Source organism: Theropithecus gelada, chromosome 13 (assembly GCF_003255815.1).
Source record: "Theropithecus gelada isolate Dixy chromosome 13, Tgel_1.0, whole genome shotgun sequence".
NCBI lineage: Eukaryota > Metazoa > Chordata > Mammalia > Primates > Cercopithecidae > Theropithecus > Theropithecus gelada.
Window position 1 is genome coordinate 47,969,544 of NC_037681.1, and position 19,849 is coordinate 47,989,392.

At 40.1% G+C, this 19,849-nt stretch overlaps 1 protein-coding gene across 8 annotated transcripts in view; it reads left to right on the plus strand.

The window, feature by feature from the left end:
- ZNF512 (zinc finger protein 512) overlaps positions 1–18,303 on the plus strand; it is a 39,057-nt gene extending 20,754 nt beyond the window's left edge. For all 8 annotated transcript variants that reach the window (XM_025354095.1, XM_025354090.1, XM_025354092.1 and 5 more), the window contains 5 exons: positions 3,076–3,270; positions 10,357–10,458; positions 11,450–11,512; positions 12,677–12,775; positions 16,364–18,303. In XM_025354095.1, coding sequence (XP_025209880.1) covers positions 3,076–3,270; positions 10,357–10,458; positions 11,450–11,512; positions 12,677–12,775; positions 16,364–16,669 — 765 coding nt within the window. In that variant the 3' untranslated portion in view covers positions 16,670–18,303. The remainder of the gene's footprint in view (positions 1–3,075; positions 3,271–10,356; positions 10,459–11,449; positions 11,513–12,676; positions 12,776–16,363) is intronic.
- The last annotated feature ends 1,546 nt before the right edge of the window (positions 18,304–19,849 follow it).

Genomic DNA, 19,849 nt, shown 5'->3' on the forward strand with positions numbered 1-19,849 from the left:
AGTGAGACCTTGTCTCAAAACAAACAAAAAAAAGATGTTTTATAATTCTGTCACCTCCTGAAATTGACTTGTGTTCCTTTAGTCAGCCTTTTCCTCCAGCTGCAGCCCCTGGCAACCACTGATCTATTTTCTGATCCTATAGTTTTACCCTTTTCAGAATGTCCTGTAAATTGAATCATACAGCCTGTAGCCTTTGAGTCTAACTTCTTTCATTTACCATAATCCATTTGCGATTCATCCATGTGTTGCATATATCACTAGTTTATTCCTTTTTTTTTCCCTGACTAAGATTTCATTGTATGGATGTTTCAAGTTTGTTGTTTATCTACTTACCGGTTGAAGAACATTTGGTTGTTTCTAGTTTTTGACAATTATGAATAAAGCTGCTATAAACATTCACAGAGGGTTTTGGGCTGGGCACAGTGACTCATGCCTGTAATCCTAGCACTTTGGGAGGCTGATGCAGGTGGATTGCTTGAGCTCAGGAGTTCGAGACCAGCTGGGCAACATGGTGAAACCCCATCTCTATAGAAAATACAAACATTAGCTGGGTGCGGGTGGCACACGCCTGTAGTCCCAGCTATTTGGGAGATTAAGGTGGGAGGATGCCTTGAGCCCAGGAGGCGAAGGTTGCAGTGAGCTGAGATGGTGCCACTGCACTCCAACCTGGGTGACAGAGCAAGAACCTGACTCAAAAACAAAAAACAAAAGGATTGTTGTGTTTTGTTTTGTTTTTTTTGAAACAGGGTCTTGCTTTTTTGCCCAGGCTGGAGCCACCTTGGCTCACTGCTACCTCTGCCTCCTGGGCTCAAGCTATCCTCCCACCTCAGCCTCCCAAGTAGCTGGGATTACAGGCGAGTGCCACCACGCCCAGCCAATTTTTGTATTTATAGTAGAGATGGGTGTTCGCCACGTTGGCCAGGCTGATCTTGAACTCCTGGGCTCAAGTGATCCACCTGCCTCGGCCTCCCAGAGTGCTGGGATTACAGGCGTGAACCACTGCACCTGGCAAAAAAGGTTTTTATGTGAAAATAAATTTTAATTTCCCTTGGGTAAATACTTAGGAATGAGATTTCTGGGTCATATGATTAATGTATATTTAACTCATAAGAAACTGCTGCATTGTTTCCCAAAGTGGCTGTGCCATTTTGCATTCCCACCGACGAAGTATGAGAACTCCAGTTGCTTTGCATCCTTGTCTACATTTATTATTGTCAATTTTATTTTTTGATCCATTCTAATAGGTATGTAGTAGTACTTTACTGTGGTTTAAATTTTCATTTCCCTAATGACTAACAATGCTTAATGTTGTTGACCATCTTTGCATGTGCTTACTGGTGATTTGTATGTCTTTAATGAAGTGTCTGTTCAAATTCTTTGTTCATTTTTGGGGGGAGGATTTTTGTTGTCTTATTAAGTTTGGGATATATTCTGGGTTTTTTATCATTCCGGATACAAGTTCTTTATCTTTTTTTTAACATTGTCTTTTGAAGAATAGAGTTTTAAATTTTGATATAGTTCAATTTATATATTTTTTCATTTATGGAAAATGCTTTTGTCGTATCTAAGAAATCTTTGCTTAACTCAATGTATAATTTTCTTTCCTTTTTTTTTCTTGGATAGAGCCTTGCTCTGTTGCCCAGGCTGGAGTGCAGTGGTGTGATCTCAGCTCACTGGAACCTCCGCCTCCCGGGCTCAAGTGATTCTCCTGCCTCAGCCTCCTGAGTAGCTGTGATTACAGGTGCCCATGAGCGCACCTGGCTAATTTTTGTATTTTTAGTAGAGATGGGGTTTCACCATGTTGGCCAGGCTGGTCTCAAACTCCTGACCTCAGGTGATCTGCCTGCCTCGGCCTCCCAAAGTTCTGGGATTATAGGTGTGAGCCACTGTGCCTGGCCCTCAGTGTATAATTTTCTGTTGCTACTGTGAATCACCACAAACTGAATGGCTTAAAGCAACACAAATTTATTATCTCACCGTTCTTTAGGTCAGCAATCCAGTTACAGGATGCCTCAGCTCGTTCCTTCGCTTAGAGTCTCACCAGGCTGGAATCAGTGTCGGTAGGGCTGTTGTTTTTTAGAGGCTCTAGTGGGAGAATATGTTTCCAGACTCATTCAGATTGTTCAAGAATTCGGTTCCGTGCAGTTGCAGGAGCTCCTTTCCTTATTTGCTGTGGGCTAAGAGTTCTTAGTTTCCAAAGGCCACCTGCATTCCCTGGCTCATGGCTGTCTTCAAGTCAGAGACAGCAGGTTGGATGTCTCTCATGCTTTGAATCTCTCCTGCCTCTTCTGCTGGATCTCTCTTACTTAAAGTCAACTGTAGACTTTCATCACATCTGCAAAATACCTTCACATCAACACACTTAGATTTATGTTTGATTGACTAACTGATGACTGTATCCCAGCCAACTTGGCACATCAAAAAACCATCATACACAGGATCACACACATTTTCTCCCTTGCTGTCTTCTAGAAATTTTATAGTTTTATGTTTTACATTTAGGGCTATGGTCCATTTTGAGTTAATTTGTATATATAGTGTGAGGGATGGGTTAAGATTTGTTTCTTTGCATACGAATGTGTCTTTTAACTACTAAGAAGCCTTTTTTTTTTGAGACAGAGTTTCATTGTCACCCAGGCTGGAGTACAATGGCGCCATCTTGGCTCACTGCAGCCTCCACCTCCCTAGTTCAAGCGATTCTTCTGCCTCAGCCTGCCGAGTAGCTGGGACTACAGGCGCATGCCACCACGTCCAGCTAATTTTTATATTTTTAGTAGAGACAGGGTTTTACCATATTAGCCAGGCTGGTCTCGAACTCCTGACCTCAGATGATCCACCCGCCTTGGTCTCCCAAAGTGCTGGGATTACAGGCGTGAGCCACCACGCCTGGCCCCAAGAAGCTTTTTTTTTTTACTAGTAAAATATACATTAATATGGTGGAACTTGATGCTAGTGGTTAGCAATCTCTACTACATAACTCTTTTGATATTTAGAGCAGGAAGCTCAGCCTTTAATCACTGGCTGTGATAGATGCCACTTCTCAGGCCTATGTTTTGCTGTGTTTCGTTCTTGCAGATATCCTTCTTTCCAGAGTCAGGACAGCCAGAGTGCTTAAAGGAGATGAACCTAGAGTCAAAGAGTGGGGGCCGAGTTCAGAGACGTTCTGCCAAGATAGCTGTATACCACCTGCAGGAGCTGGCCTCTGCTGAACTGGCCAAGGAATGGCCCAAGAGGAAGGTGCTTCAGGACCTGGTACCTGATGATCGAAAGGTAAGGCAGAAGCATGTATCAATTTGGGAACCATTATGTCTAACGTTGTGCCTACTGTACACAGAGAAGTAAATGCACTTGAATGAGTACGTGATAGGCAGTATTTTGTTGTTTATCCTTGGAGATAGAGTACATCTGATCTAGCTTCGGTATTTGGATTCAGTTAGGTTCTACAGCGACAGTCTGTTTCGTAAATTCCTTAAAGAGCCCTCTTAATTCTGGACTACTTCCAGAGGGAACCTGAATTCCCAGATTAGATTTTTGTTTAATGTGTTTTTGTTTTGCTAGTTCATATGTAGTAGTTTATATTTAGTTGAGATAAGTGATTTCAGTTTGTTTTGTAGTAACAGAACTCCTCTCCCCCGCTTTTTTCAAAATAAAATCCTATGCAAAACACCAGTATATAAAATAACTTAAAAACAGATTTGCTCTGAGTAGCTGTGAGTAGTGAGCCCAAAGCCTTGTCTACTTGGCCTTCTTCTTCTTGATCCTTTTATTGTTCCCCTACACGGCCCCAAGCATACTTCTGAGGGGTGCAGAACCTGTTTGGAAGCCCTTGGATCTATTAGAATCTATTAGAATAGATCACAGAAGAAGGGGCATTATTTAGCCAAAAGGAGACAAGGATATATGACTATGGGATTGTCTTGGGAGCAGGTCGAAGGGATACGTAATAAGGAGTAAGAGAGGAGCAAAGGGCTCTTATTCTCCAGGGTATCAAGAAGTTCACATTTGGCATAGGGCTCTGACCTATGTGAGAGGAATGTTATGTCTTACAAGAAAGTAAGGCTGGGCGCAGTGGCTCAAGGCTGAAATTCCAGTACTTTGGGAGGCTGAGGTGGGTGGATCATGAGGTCAGGAAATCGAGACCATCCTGGCCAACATGGTGAAACCCCATCTCTACTAAAAATACAAAAATTAGCCAGGTGTGGTGGTGGGCACCTGTAGTCGCAGCTACTCAGGAGGCTGAGGCAGGAGAATCGCTTGAACCCGGGAGGTGGAGGTTGCAGTGAGCTGAGATTGCACCACTGCACTCCAGCCTGGGCGGCAGAGTGAAACTTTGTCTCCAAAAAAAAAAGGAAAAGAAAGGAAAGTAAGGTCACACCCTAGTTTTCTAACACTTATGTCTTTTTTTGGTCTAAAAATCAGTCCAGGGTGGTAGGTGTGCACTCCTGGTGGATGCTCCTGGTGTTCAAGGAATTGGATTGTATTTTTGAATATTAGAGTATACTTTCTTGTTTTGGACTTATTTCTACTTTTTTTTTTTTTTTTTTTTCCTGCTACAGGCTAAAGTACATGGCTATCTAAATCCAATTTAAATGTGGGTTTTGCACAGGGATAGTTATCTCATGATATTACAGTCAGGTTTCACTGTGCATAGGATATCATAAGGAAATTTAAATATTTGCTAACTGGCCGGGCGCAGTGGCTCACGCCTGTAAAGTAATCCCAGCACTTTGGGAGGCCGAGGTGGGCGAATCACGAGGTCAGGAGTTCGAGACCAGCCTCGTCAACATGATGAAACCCCATCTCTACTAAAAATGTTTTAAAAATTAGTGGCTGGGCCTACAGTGGCTCACACCTGTAATCCCAGCACTTTAGGAGGCTGTGGCAGGCTGATCACCTTAGGTCAGCAGTTCGAGACCAGCCTGGCTAACATGACAAAACCCCTTCTCTACTAAAAATACAAAAATTAGCTGGACATGGAGGCGGGCGCCCGTAATCCCAGCTACTTGGGAGGCTGAGGCAGGAGAATCGCTTGAACCTGGGAAGCAGAGATTGCAGTGAGCCGAGATCATGCCATTGCACTCCAGCTTGGGCGACAAGAGCAGAAATCTGTCTCAAAAAAAAAAATTAGCCAGGTGGGACACACCTGTAGTCCCAGCTGTAGTCTCAGGTACTGGGGAGGCTGAGGCAGGAGAATAGTTTGAACCTGGGAGGCAGAGGTTGCAGTGAGCCAAGATCATGCCACTGCAATCTAGCCTGGGCCACAGAGCAAGACTTCATCTCAAAAAATAAAATAAAAATAAAAATAAAAATAAAATAAATAAAATAAAATTAAATAAATTTGTTGCCAAGCGCAGTGGCTCATGCCTGTAATCGCAGCACTTTGGGAGTCCAAGGCAGGCGGATCACGAGGTCAGGAGATCAAGACCATCCTGGCTACCACGGTGAAACCCCATCTCTACTAAAAATACAAAAAATTAGCTGGGCATGGTGGTGCTTGCCTGTACTCTCAGCTACTCGGGAGGCTGAGGCAGGAGATTCACTTGAACCTGGGAGGCAGAGGTTGCAGTGAGCCGAGATTGTGCTACTTCACTTCAGCCTGGGTGACAGAATGAGACTCCGTCTCAAAAAATAAATAGATAAATAAATAAATATTTGTTAACTCATTGATAAAGTTGAGTATTCTCATCCAGCAGATGCTTTCCTAAAATCATCAAATAGGTTATATATATATATATATATATATATATATATATATATATATATTTTTTTTTTTTTTGAGACAGCGTCTTGCTCTGTCACCCAGGCTGAAGTGCAATGGCGCGATCTCGGCTTACTGCATCCTCCGCCTCCCAGGTTCAAGCGATTCTCGTGCCTCAGCCTCCCAAGTAGCTGGGATTACGGGCATGTACAACCACGCCCAGCTAATTTTTGCAGAGATGGGTTTTACCATGTTGCCCAGACTGGTCTCAAACTCCTGAGCTCAGGCAATCTGCCCGCCTCGGCCTCCTGAAGCGCTAGGATTACAGGCGTGAGCCACTGTGCATGGCCTGGTTTATATTTGTGACAGCGTATAGGTAAAAGGCATTATTCTTTCTTAAATATAAAAATTTTATCTTTTTGAGTAGATAACATATTCTTCAAATGGTTAAAAAACTCGAAATGATGCTAAACATTGAATTAGCCCACTCCCACTACGTCCTTGTTCTGTCCTGTCCCCATGGTTAACCATTTTTATCAGCTTTTTGTGCATCTTTCCACTGTTTCTTGATGTATATATAAGCAATGTATATTCTTTTTAAAAAACTTCTAACTTTGAAATAATTTTAGACTAGTTAGCAGAGTTTCCAAATGCTCTTCACCTAGCTTCTCCTAATGCCTTACATAACCATACCTTAGGATATTATCAGGATACCACATTTTATTTCATTTCTATGTCTCCTTAGTCTCTTCCAATCTGTTATAGTTCCCCTGGCTTTGTCTTTTATGTCTTTGATGCTGTTGAAGAGAACTGGCTGGTTATTTTTTAGAATGTTCCCCAATATGGATTTGCATGATATTTTCTCAAGATTAGGTTGAGAGTTCTATGTGTGTTTGACAAGAATACCACTGAAGCAATGTTGGCCCTTCTCCATGTATCATATCAAAAGGTATATGATGTTGATTTGTCTCTTACTGATGATGATAACTTTGATCAGTTGCTTATGGTGTGTTTTCTAAGTATCTCAAGGGCAAAACTACAATCTTCCCATTTGTAATTAGTGAATATTTTGTGGGGAGATGGAATATGCACATATCCTGTTTCTTATACTGTTGCCTACTTAGATTAGCATCCATTGACGATATTTGCCAGTGACAGGTTTTTTTTTTTTTTGGTTTTTTTTTTTGAGACGGAGTCTTACTTTGTCACCCAGGCTGGAACACAGTGGCGTGGTCTCGGCCCATTGCAACCTCCGCCTCCCGGGTTCAAGTGATTCTTCTACATCAACTTCCCGAGTAGCTGGGACTACAGGTGCGCACCACCACACCTGGCTAATTTTTGTAGTTATAGTAGAGACGGGGTTTCACCATATTGGCCAGGCTGATCTCGAACTCCTGACCTTGTGATCCACCCCCACCTCGGCCTCCCAGAGTGCTGGGATTACAGGCATGAACCACTGCGCCTGGCCACCTGCAACAGTTATGCCTGTGATGTTTACATAATGGTTTTCAGTTTCCATGATTTTTTCTATAATTATTGATCAGAACTCTACTGTGAAAAGATCTGTTGTTTTTCTCTATTTATTTGTGTAAGTAAAGACTCAATGATATTTATTTTATTCCATGGGTTATAATCCAGTGCCATTATTATTTATTTTGCTGCTTAACATGTCCCAGATTTGGCAGTTGAGAGCTCTTTCAAGTGGGCTCCTATGTCTTTTTGACATCCCCTATCTTTTTTTGAGAACATTTTTTACTTTATGACATGATAAGACAGGCCGTAGGCTTATCTTCCATTTTTCCGGCCCCAGCCCTGGAATCAACTATTTCTCTAAGGAATCCTGGTTCCTTTTATTAAAGAATATGTTTAGAAGTCCTTGTTCTAAAATATATTTTAGTCCTTGTTCTACTGGAGTGTCATTGTTTCTGTGCCTTCTTGGTAGATAGAGTTAGGATATAAATGCATGTATAGTCATACATGCACACGTACACATCCATATTTATTTTTATGGCTATCTGTATGTATATTAAAAGCCATGAGACCTTCATTTCCAATCCAACACCACAAGTTTCCTTCTAGTCTTCCTTTTTCCTTATTTGTAACTTCTTTCTCCAGCAGTGAGAAACCTGGTTCTCATTATCCACAGTATATTTACTTATTTGCTCAATTCTAGTAGTACATAAAATAGTTTCAGAATTACCAACTCATTCCCCTGTAAAAAACAAATTTTCTGTATTTATATATACTTCTTTTCATCTTGAGCCTTACAGTATATAGTGAAAATAGTATTTTCCAAAGTTACTGAGGTTGGTTTTTTCTTTCCTGTCCCCATCATTGTGTCACTTATTTGTAATAGATTCATGTGTTATTCTTATTAAGTTTTGGGTTTCCCCTGCATCCTATTTAATGTAACTAGTCATTTATTTTGGGAGTATATGAAACCACCATGGTTCTAAATCAGACATATTCAAAGAGATATGTTCTGAGTCACTACTCCTCATCCCAACTATTCCATTCCCATTCCCCTTTTCTTTCTACTGTGTTCCCATCTACCTCCAAAGATAACCAAACTCATTTGTTTTTAGTTTATCCTTCCTGTATTTTTATGTGATGGATCATCAGATACATGTATATTTTCTTATATTCCCTTCTTTCTTACTACAGATAATTGTTTTGGTACTCTCCTTTGTTTCACTTAATAGTATAGTTGTGGCCGGATGTGGTGGCTCATGCCTGTAATCCCAGCACTTTGGGAGGCCCAGGCAGGCAGATCACGAGGTCAAGAGATTGAGACCATCCTGGCCAACACGGTGAAACCCTGTCTCTACTAAAAATACAAAAATTAGCTGGGCATGGTGGCGCACGCCTGTAGTCCTAGCTACTTGGAAGACTGAAACAGGAGAATCGCTTGAACCTAGAAGGCGGAGGTTGCAGTGAGCCAAGATAGCAACACTAGACTCCAGCCCGGGCAACAGAGCGAGACTCCATCTCAAAAAAAATAAAAATAAAACAGACAAACATATATATAGACACACACACACACACACACACACACACACACACACACACACACTTGTCCCTCAGTATATGTTGGACATTGGTTCCAGGACCTCTGTGAATACCCAAATCTGTGCATGCTTAAGTTCCACAGTCAGCCCTGCCAAACCTGTGTATTTCATATAAGTGGTCTTCTATGTAGATGGGTTTTGTGTATTGAAAATACAGTATTTTTGGTCTTTGGTTGCAAAAATCCACATATAACACCTGCACAGTTCAAACCCATGTTGTTCAAGGGTCAACTGTTTATCCTGGAAATTACTCCACATGTGTTTATAGAAATCATCCTCATCTTTTTTTATAGCTGGATAGTACTTCATTTCCATAAATATGATAGTTTATTACTATCATATTTATGATACATTTATAACTGTATTTATATAAACTATGTACTATGGAGCTGTAAAAAAGATTTTAGATAGGCCCATTTACACTAGCTTCAGAGGAGACTAAATGCTTATAAATAAAGCCACCTCTGTACTCTATGAAAGTACTGTGTACTCTATTCTTTCAAAGATTTACCAGAGGTTCTTTGGGCTACCTTCCTTACTTCCTCCATTACCTTTATGGGCTTTGGGTATGTTTTTTTTGTCGCAGAGAATCAGCTTCTTTTCAGACACTTCCATTGTCAAAGCAGGAAGATTGTTTACTCACCAGAAATACAACTATTTACCCATGGTGGACTTTGCAAGAATTGTCTGTGCAGGTTGCTCTCTCCTCTCTGGAAACTCTAGTTGTAGTTGTGAGGAGAGATCAACTCAAGTCAAAGCCTGTAAAAAGAAGTGCTAGAAATAATTCTACTTTTGAAGTATAAGCAAATATTATATATTCTGTTCCCTGATTTCTCTCATATCCCTGTTTCATCTTGAACCTTAATTTTTTTGTTTTAGAATTTTAAAAATACCAAAATTAGCATGTTATAATTGAAGAAAAATTAGAAATGCAGATAGGTAGGAAAAAGTATTAAAATGATTCAAAATTCTACCAGAGATGTAGTCCCAGCTACTCGGGAGGCTGAGGCAGGAGAATGGCGTGAACCCAGGAGGCGGAGCTTGCAGTGAGCCGAGATCGTGCCATTGCACTCCAGCCTGGGCGACAGAGCGAGACTCTGTCTCAAAAAAAAAAAAAAAATTCTACCAGAGAATACCACTGTTAATATTTTGATTTATACACTTCTAACCTTTTACTCATCTACATTTACGATGAGTATACGAATGCAAATTTGTATCCCTCTCTCTCTTTTAACATTTTTTAAATTTATTTTTTTCTTTCCTAATCATTAGAACCTATGAATCGTTCTTTTTTAACACATATTTTAATTCTGTGTAGTACTCTGTAGCTTTTTTTTCTTTTTAAACTGTAGGTGAAATATATCTGAGTCTCTTGTCCTCTGTTAAAAATCAGACTTTTCTAAGACAAACAATAGACCAGTATACTTACCAGTTTCAGGTACTTTACAGGGTCTTATATCTTACAGTTTTTTTGTATTCAAAAGTATAGATTTCAGAATTATATAACCTAAAGAGTTGGGTGTGAAACTTTTGGGATATTTTGGTTGGGAGTTGGATTTATCTAATGTTTCTGGTTGTCTTGTCTTGTAGTTAAAATATACTCGCCCAGGGCTGCCTACCTTCAGCCAGGAAGTACTACATAAATGGAAGACAGATATCAAGAAATATCATCGTATTCAGTGTCCTAACCAGGTGGTTCTTTCTCATTCATTTATTCAGTAAATGTTTATCAAGCATGCTTCTGTTATTTATTCCTTCATGACAAAACACCTGAGCCTCAGTGGCTTAAAACAGTTATTTTATTTGTTCACAATTCTGTAGAGCAGTAATTCTGTAAAGGCTCAGCAGGGCAGTTCTCCGGCGGTATGTAGCATCAGCTGGAATCACTCATGAGAGTGCGTTCAGCTGGAAACTCAGTGAGACTGGAATGTTCAAGATGGTTTCTGTGCAGCTGCATTTATCTGGGAGCTTGGCTGTCCATATGGCCTCTTTCTCTAGCAGAGTAGTTGGGCTACCAGCAGGGTACACAGTGACTGACTTTTCAGAGAATATTTTGAGAACATGAAAGCAGGGCTGCACATCTCTTAAAATCTAGCTTCAGAATTTGCCAGCATCACTTCCATGGTGTTTTATTGATCAAAGGAATCATGGGACTAACCCAGATTCACAGGAAGGGTAACTAGACTCCACTTCTTGATGGCAAGAGTGGAAGATAATTTGCAGCCATCTTTATTTTTACGATTCTAAAAATATTTTTATTTTCTAGAGTCAAGATGAGGGAGAGAGCCATCTTTAAACCATCACAGCTATAGTAGATTCAGTACTTTGCAGAGGAGTAAATATAAAAGAAGAGGGAACACATTTGCACTAAATAAAGCAGATTTTAAAAAAAACTATATAATTTTCCATGTTTCTCTTAAGTGTCAGAGAAGGTACCAAGGGAAGGAAATGGCTTAATCTTTCCTAAAAAACTTGTTCACCTTCTGTTTCTTTTCTTTTTACCTTTCCTTGGCTTTTCTTCTTGCTTTTGTGGCTTGCATGTATATTCTTTTTTCGTTTAGTTTGTGGCACAGATTATTGGTTTTCTTCCTTCAAATGTGGAGTTGGTCAGCGTAAATGGCTAGATTGTTCAGAGAAGGGAGCTATTTGGCATAGTCTTCACACTATTTCTTCTCTTTTTCAGGGCTGTGAGGCTGTCTACAGTAGTGTATCTGGCCTTAAAGCTCACCTGGGCTCTTGTACATTGGTTTGTAACTTTTTAAACTTAATATCTTAACATGTCCTCTAAAATAGTCTGACATGGAAGAGAATTCAGTTTAGGTGAACAGCTAGTTGTCCTGTTTACCATTATCTTCAGAGGCTGCTTTAGTTTTTTATGTCTCAAAGATTATTGGTCTGGTATTGGGTGGGATGCCAGGGCATGTCCAAGGCTTAGAAAAGATCACCATAGTCACAAAGTCATTATCAAGTTAAAGGAATTCAGAGAAAAATATATTTGTTCTGAGTTCCTACCCTGAGTTCCTATCCCTGAATTCTAAGAGATTCAGCTCCTTGCATTTGAGCGTCTCTTACACTGGGCCTGCCCTGTTTGGGTGGGCCTGAAACACTGTAGAATCACCTTATATGTGCTTATCTGGATTGGTAAAGATCCTCTATACCCATCTGAACCATACTGGCCTCTGGGGATGGGAGGTGGGATAGGGTGTCAGGCTAACAGCGATTCACCTCACTGAATCTTTTCCATGTTGACCCAGGTGTCCTACAACCTACCAGCCATGGGAATTGCTGCCATTTTCCAATCTCCTCACACAAAATGAGCACCATGGAAACCTGAAGCTTCAGGAGGGGAGAGAAGTCTCAGTTCAAGGCAACAAGGGAGTTGTAGGCATCTAAACCAGATCTGTCCAGGAATGCTTAGGAGTTTGTCATCTTGATCCTAGTTTCTGAGTCCTTAAACTAGGTATTATGGATGGTACTCTTCTAATTCTGGATTTTGAAGGCACTTTTTGCAACAGTGGATCATAGTGGGAAGAATTGTACATTGGTGCCTCTGGTGAATTTTGGGCATTTGATCATTTTGGGGGAGGAACCAAGACAACCTGGAAGTGAAGTTAAAGCAACATAGGAAGCTAGAAAGATGTGGCATGTTACCTGAGAAAAAGTAGGAGACTTTCAGGTTGTGTTGAAGTAGGGTGGGTGATTGGAACAGAATTGCACTAGGATGGATTTATGTTGGTAATCATCCATCCAAGCTGGTTTGCCTAAATCTATTACTATATTTGATCTTCTTCCTTCTTAACCTTTGCTGAAATAGAATTCCCTCTTTTCATCTCTAACAGTCCCTACACATAACCCAGGTATGTGTTTCTAAATTTACCAATAATTCTTTTTGTTTCTCTCTTGGAAATAGGGAAACTTTGTGGCTGGAAAATACAAATGTCTTCTATGTCAGAAAGAATTTGTGTCAGAGAGTGGTGTCAAGTATCACATCAACTCTGTCCATGCTGAGGTGAGGTTTTTGTAATCCTGTGGACCTGATATGTAAGCCACAAGAGAGGTAGACTTTCTCCCTGTTGTTACGGATTAAGGCTCTCAAGGAAAGTAACTCTAAAGTGGTTACCAGAGACATTAGAGTTAAAATGTTCTCTAAACTTAGATATATAATTGTATTTTTCTGTGAAAGTATTTGAAGACACTCTGATGGGTGGGTGGGGTGGCTCATGCCTGTAATCTCAGCACTTTGGGAGGCCAAGGCAGGAGGATCACCTGAACCCAAGAGTTTTGAGGCTGCAGTGAGCTGATTGCGCCACTGCCCTCCAGCCTAGGCAACAGAGATCCTGACTCAAAAAAAAAATCACTGTGACTGTAAGCATCCTTGAACTCTTCTTCTTTTTTTTTTTTTAGACAGAGTCTCGCTCTGTTGCCCAGTCTGGAGGGCTTATTACAACCTCCAGCTCTCGGGTTCAAGCAATACTCCCTGAGTAGTTGGGATTACAGGCATCTGCCACCACACCTGGCTAATTTTTGTATTTTCAGTAGAGACGGGGTTTTGCCATGTTGGCCAGGCTGGTCTTCAACTCCTGATCTCAGGTGATCCACTTGCCTCGGCCTCCCAAAGTGCTAGCATTACAGGTGTGAGCCACCGTGCCCAGCCTGAACTCTTCTAATTCCTTTAAATCCAATTAAGTTAAACATTTGGGAACCAGGTTGAATTTACATGTTCGAAATTCTTGTTTCACAGTGATCTCTATACATTCACGCCTTCTAGCATTCTGATGTCTTCCAGCAACCCATTGTTAATGCTGTTTAAAATACTGGATAAAACAACTATAAAGGACATTATTGAGACAGTTGGGGAAATTTGAATGCTGACTATATTAAATAATAGTATTGTGTCAGTGTTAACATTCCCAAAGGTGATAGTTGTAGTCATGCAGGAAAATGCCCTTAGGCAGATATATGCCGAAGTGTTTAGGGATGAAGTATTATGATGTCTGCAAGTAACTTGCACATCGTTCAACAAAAGAAAGAAGGAGGGAAGAAGGAAGAGAGGAAGGAAAGAGATTAACAATGGTAAATTTGATTGTTCATTGAACTGTTACAACTTTTCTGAAGGTTTGTAATTTTTCAAAATAAAAAAATTTAAAAATTGTATATTAAAATGCTTTAAAGTTCAGAAGGTCAAAGATTTTCTCTTGGGGAAGGTTTTTTAGTAATACAGGTGAACAGAGAAATTGTTTGTGATATAATTACATACTCCTACTACAACAGCTTAGGAATACAATGTGCATTCTCTTTGGAATATCTTACTGCAGAAACTATTGCTGCCTGATGTGGAAAAATAAAGGGAACACCTTTATTTATTCTCTGCCCTCAAATTTGATAGTACTTAACAATGTGAGTCTTAATTACTTCCATAAAGTTTGGTTTCTGTTGCTTTACTGGCATAAGCTTTCAGAATCCCTAACCAAAATCTGAGATGTCTTCTGAAGGCAGTCATATCTTTTTAGTCATAATAGCATATCTTTTTTTGCTTCAGGGAGTATTTAAAAGGTAAATATCGGCGGGGCACTGTGGTTGACGCATGTAATCCCAGCACTTTGGGAGGCCGAGGCGGGCAGATCACCTGAGGTCAGGAGTTTGAGACCAGCCTGGCCATCATGGTGAAACCCCATCTCTACTAAAAAGTTAGCTGGCATGGTGGCGGGCACCTGTAATCCCAGCTACTTGGGAGGCTGAGGCAGAAGATTTGCTTGAACCCGGGAGACGGAGGTTGCAGTGAGCCGAGATTGCGCCACTGCACTCCAACCTGGGCGAAAGAGCAAGACTCTGCTCAAAAAAAAAAGGTAATTATCTCCTGACAAAATCTGGCCTTTATATAGTTAACTGGTTTGTCCATTTTCTTCCTAAAAAGTTAAAACCAATGGAGTTGGAACCAACAGATTTCATTTGGTTTGGGGCATGCTCCCAGGCATTTGTTTATTGATTTATGCCTCTATTTATGAATTTTGTGGGTGGTAAAAACATCTTTACCCTGTTTCTTCCTCCCTCCATCACATTTTCTTACACTACTTTTTTTTTTTTTAACAGAAAATTTCAAACACACGAAAGTAGAGAAAGTAGCATAATGAACCCAGTGTGCTGTCAGCCATCCTCAGCAACCATCAGTGTATGGCCAATCTTGTGTCATTTATAACCTCACTTTTCTCCTCCCTTAAAGGCTTACTTTAAAGCAAATTCCACATATAATTTCACCTGTAAGTGCTTCTTTCAATATGTATCTGTAAGAGATGACTTTTGAAAACATATGACCACAAACATCATTATACCTTAAAAAGTTAAGAATTTTAATATTATCATATATCCAGTTGTTATTTAAATTTCCCTGATTATCTTATAATGTTTTTTCAGAGTTGATTTATTCAAATTGGGATCTAAAACAAAGTCCAAGTATTGCATTTGTTTGTTTTAATCTAGAGCAGTACTATCCAAAAAAAATGTACTGTGAGCCATGTATATAATTTAAAATTTTCTAGTAGCCACATTAAAAAAGTATTTTAAAAAGATGAAACTAATGTTAATAATTTATTAAGCCCAATATATCTAAAGTTATTTTTAACATGTAAATCAATAAATTATTGAGATATTTTACATTTTTTTTCATACCAAGTCTTTGAAATTTGGTGTATATTTTACATGAAAGCATATCTTAATTTGTTTTACTTACATTTAAACACATCACTTACCACACGTGGCTAGTGGCTATCTCATTACATGGTGCAAGACTAAAAGCTTCCTCTTCCTTTTTACACATTTGCCATTTATTGAAGAAACCGGATCACTTGTCACATACATGTACCCACATTCTGGAATTTTGCTGATTGCACTCTATGGTAGTATTCCTCTATCCTGGCTATTTCCTCTTTTGCTTTTTGTTGTTGTTATTGTTTGTTTTTGACGTACAGGGACCACTGCAGTGGAGTCTTGCAGTGGGGCAGAGAGATTGGGCTCAACTCCCTATCCTGACTTTTCCTATGAATTGGTAGATTTAGAAGATTGAACAGATCACTTGATAAGATTGAAGTTCTTTGGTTTTTGGCAAAAATACTTTATAATTGGATTTCATGTCCCCTACCCCTTAATTTTTTAAACTGAGCCTCGAAAATGTTAAGTAATTTGCCCATGGTCACGTATCTAGAAACAGAGCTGGGATTTGCACCCAGGAGGTCTTGGCTGCAAAATTGATACTCTTAGTTACGATGCCATCATGGAATAAAAATCTCCTATGGCTCAGTGTGTTACGTCTCACGATGAGATTTATACTCAGGAGATATAAGAGTGGGATGATGCTAAGTAAACAGACTTTATAGATCATTTATTAAAGTCCCTAGAATTATGCCTTACAAAATATGTGCTTATAATAGCTGCTCTGTATTGGATTTCTCCATCTTAAAATATAGAATCCTGAGGTATGGTTCCATATCTGTTTCCTTCTTACTGTGTTCTGCCCTAATCATGCCTTTTTTCCATTCTTCCTCCACCTTTATGTTCTTCACTATAGTTTCAACTGGATGACATTTCTATTTTGCCTCTCTAGGACTGGTTTGTTGTAAACCCAACAACAACCAAAAGCTTTGAAAAGCTGATGAAGATAAAGCAGCGGCAGCAAGAAGAAGAAAAGCGGAGGCAGCAGCACAGGAGCAGAAGGTCTCTAAGAAGGCGGCAGCAGCCTGGCATTGAGCTTCCTGAGACAGAGCTGAGTCTTAGAGTAGGGAAGGATCAGAGGAGAAATGAGGAACTGGTAGTGTCAGCCTCCTGTAAGGAACCAGAGCAGGAGCCAGTGCCAGCACAGTTCCAGAAAGTAAAGCCCCCAAAGACTAATCATAAACGAGGAAGGAAATAGGCAGTCAGTGTAAAAACGCTCCTAGGAAAGCAGATGTGATGCTGTTGTCACGGGGACCTGTGCTGGGAGGACTGAGTGAAGATTCTTTCAGCTGTTTGTATAAGGCTGTGACTTTCTCAGCTCCTTCCTCCTGTGTAAATTTCACTGTCTTCCCTTTTTACACTTTGATTCCCCCCTCCCCTTTTAGTAGGTTTTCCTGCTATTCCTCCTCAAGTCCTCTTGTTTTTTTCTTATCTTCCCAAAGAGCTCCCTCTCAAGGCCAACTATAGGCTCCTCTTGCCCTGTACAAAACTAAGAAACCTCTTTGGTTGTCCTTTCCTTCCTGGGGTATAGAATGTTCTTGGAAGCTCCATTGATTTAGTAGCTGCTCCATCATCTAGCTTGTGAAACCATTCCAGATTAATTTTTTAAAACCATAACTGATTTGTCATTTTGTATTTGTGATATAACAAGTCTAGAAGCTAGAACTGTTGTCATTCATATAATAAGCTTACTCTGTCTCCTTGGGAAACAAACTTTATGGAGGCTGTCCTCTCAATATGGTTTTAAGACTGAAAATAAGAAAATGCATTTAGGATGAAAAATCTAGAACTACCCTATGCTGTTTATACTGGGAAATGCTTTGTACCAAGTAGCAGTGACTAGACCCACAGACATGAAAAGCAGCCTTAGGAGTAACGTGACCCAAACATTAAAATGACAGGAAAGAGAAAGTAGAAGCAGCAATAAATATTGCCCCAACTTTCCTGGAGCCTGAGGCCTCATCCATAGCTATGATCACTTGCCTTCTGAAGCTTATTTTTGCTGCTTTGGTTTTAAGAATTGAGAAATATCACATTGCCCCTGATATTTTGACAGTCTCCTAGTGCTCCTGGTAGTGCCACTGAGGGAAAACCCAGGTGCGCATTCCTTCTCCCTGGACTTTACCTCACTTATTAGTTTACACCCCACTGTTTTCACCCATCCCCTTAGCCAACCTCTGTCTTTTTGAATTTTCTGAGAATATTGTCCTGTCCTCTTTTATATATGGAGTTCTATCCTCTTTATATCCTGAGACTTTGACACCAGATGTAGATATTTATCTGGAGCTGGAAAGAAAAATTCTTTTTCTGTACCTCATGCCTACCTGGTAATGTTTAATGGGTTATTTCTCTTTGAGGGTGACTTTGTCTGGAACATTGGTTAGAGCAGCTTTGTTGTCGTGTTTCTGGATTCTCTTCCCCGTTTTGCGTAAATATTGGTCTTATATATTCTTGCCTATTTTGTGGCATATGCCACATAAAAAATGAACCCTGATACAGACAAGTACTACCTTTTCAAATTCTGAAAGGCTATTACCACTTTAACTCTCTGTGCTCCTCCAAATAGCTTTAAAATGTGGGCTTTTGTGAAGACCACTTTCAAACAAGGGAGCACCGAAACCTGAATTGGTTACTGCCAGAATAGGTAGTTTTGAAACAAGTTAAGGACATGGTATGTGCACTCTGCATTTTCATGGGCAGTGTGCATTTAAAGCCCTTTCAGTAGATGAGGGTTGTCAGGGAGGAGAAATGAAGAAGCTATGTTAATTTCTGGTGAGTAAGACCTGGGGAATGTTTGGCAATGACAAAAGAAATAAATGACTCTCAGAAAGATGTTTCCAGTGTTCTTTGACGCCGACCTGCTGCATGACTCCTTGACACTGTATGGGGGTAAGAAGATGACTAGAGATGGGGGTGAGTTTGAAATAAATTCCACATGCAGTTGTCTCAGTAGTTCTTTAGTTAACCTGAATTTTAACCTGAATTATGCTGGTTAAAATTTTATCTTTAATTTAACCTGAGTTATGCTGGTTAAAATGAGTAGTTTGAGATTAAAGTGGATTCGTATAGGAAACTTGCCTGGTCTCATCCAGGGACCCCTTGCAGGCATTCCTTTTCTTTTTCCTGACCAAGACCAGGGATCAGCAAGACTCAGTAAGACTATTCTAATCACAGTATTGAGTTTTAAAGTTTTTTTTAAAAAATTCATTAGACTAACATAAACTAAGTTTGACAGTATTATGAACTTTCATACATGGTTTGGAATGCAAATTGGTACAGTCACTTCAAAAGTGATTTGGCAATAGCTAGCAAAGTTGAAGATAGGTACCCAAAGACTTAACAGTTTATCTCCTGGGCATACACAGAGAAACTCCTCTTGTCCAGGCATACAAAGAGACACAAAAAAGAATGATTATTGCAGTACAGTTTACAAGAGAGAAATACTGAAAACATGTATCAGAGAACTACTTTCACCTCTGCAAGTTACGGGATTATAGAACAAATGACTAGACTGTATTTCCCAGTTATCCCCCATCCCTCCACTCTCTCTAGTGAAGGAGAGCCAGCTAACTCCTTTCCCATGGAATGTGAGTGGAGTGATGAATGCCACTTGCAGGTTAGAACTTTGAGTGGGTATACCTCCAAGCTTTCTTTGCCCTTCTTCCAACTAAATGCAGGTGCTGATGGGGCCCTAGGAGATGGAAGAACACAAAATGGAAGGGATCTTGACTCCCTGAATCACCTCTTGAAGGAGAGCCACTTGCTTGCCAACCAGGAACATGTATCTGAGACTATTAAGTGAGCAAGAAATAAATGTCTGTTACTTGAGACATTATACATTCTTGGGTCTCTTGTCAGCCTGCTCTAATACACAGTAATTATCCATTATCAGAATGGATAAATTGCGATATAGTCATACAGTAGAATACAAGCTACAAAATTGAGTAGGGTTTCTTGTATCATCATGAATATGTCTCAATGTCTGGGGCCGGGCATGGTGGCTCGCACCTGTCATCCTAACGTTTTGGGAGGTTGAGGCTGGAGGATCGCTTGAGCTCAGGAGTTCTAGACTAACCTGGGCAATGTGGTGAAATTTCATCTCTACAAAAAATAAATTAGCTGGACATTGTGGTGTGCACCTATAGTCCCAGCTACTTGGGAGGCTAAGATGGGAGGACTGCTTGGGTCCAGGAGATCGAGATGCTGCCATGAGCTGTGATCATGCTACTGCACTCCAGCCTGTGTGACACAGTGACTGTCTCAAAAAATATTAAAAAAAAAAAATTCTGCACATCTCCTTAAAAGAGAACATTTTAGAAATTTACTCTTGCTTCATCTTGATTCCTCTCTCTCTTCTCATAGCAAACCCATTAGCAAG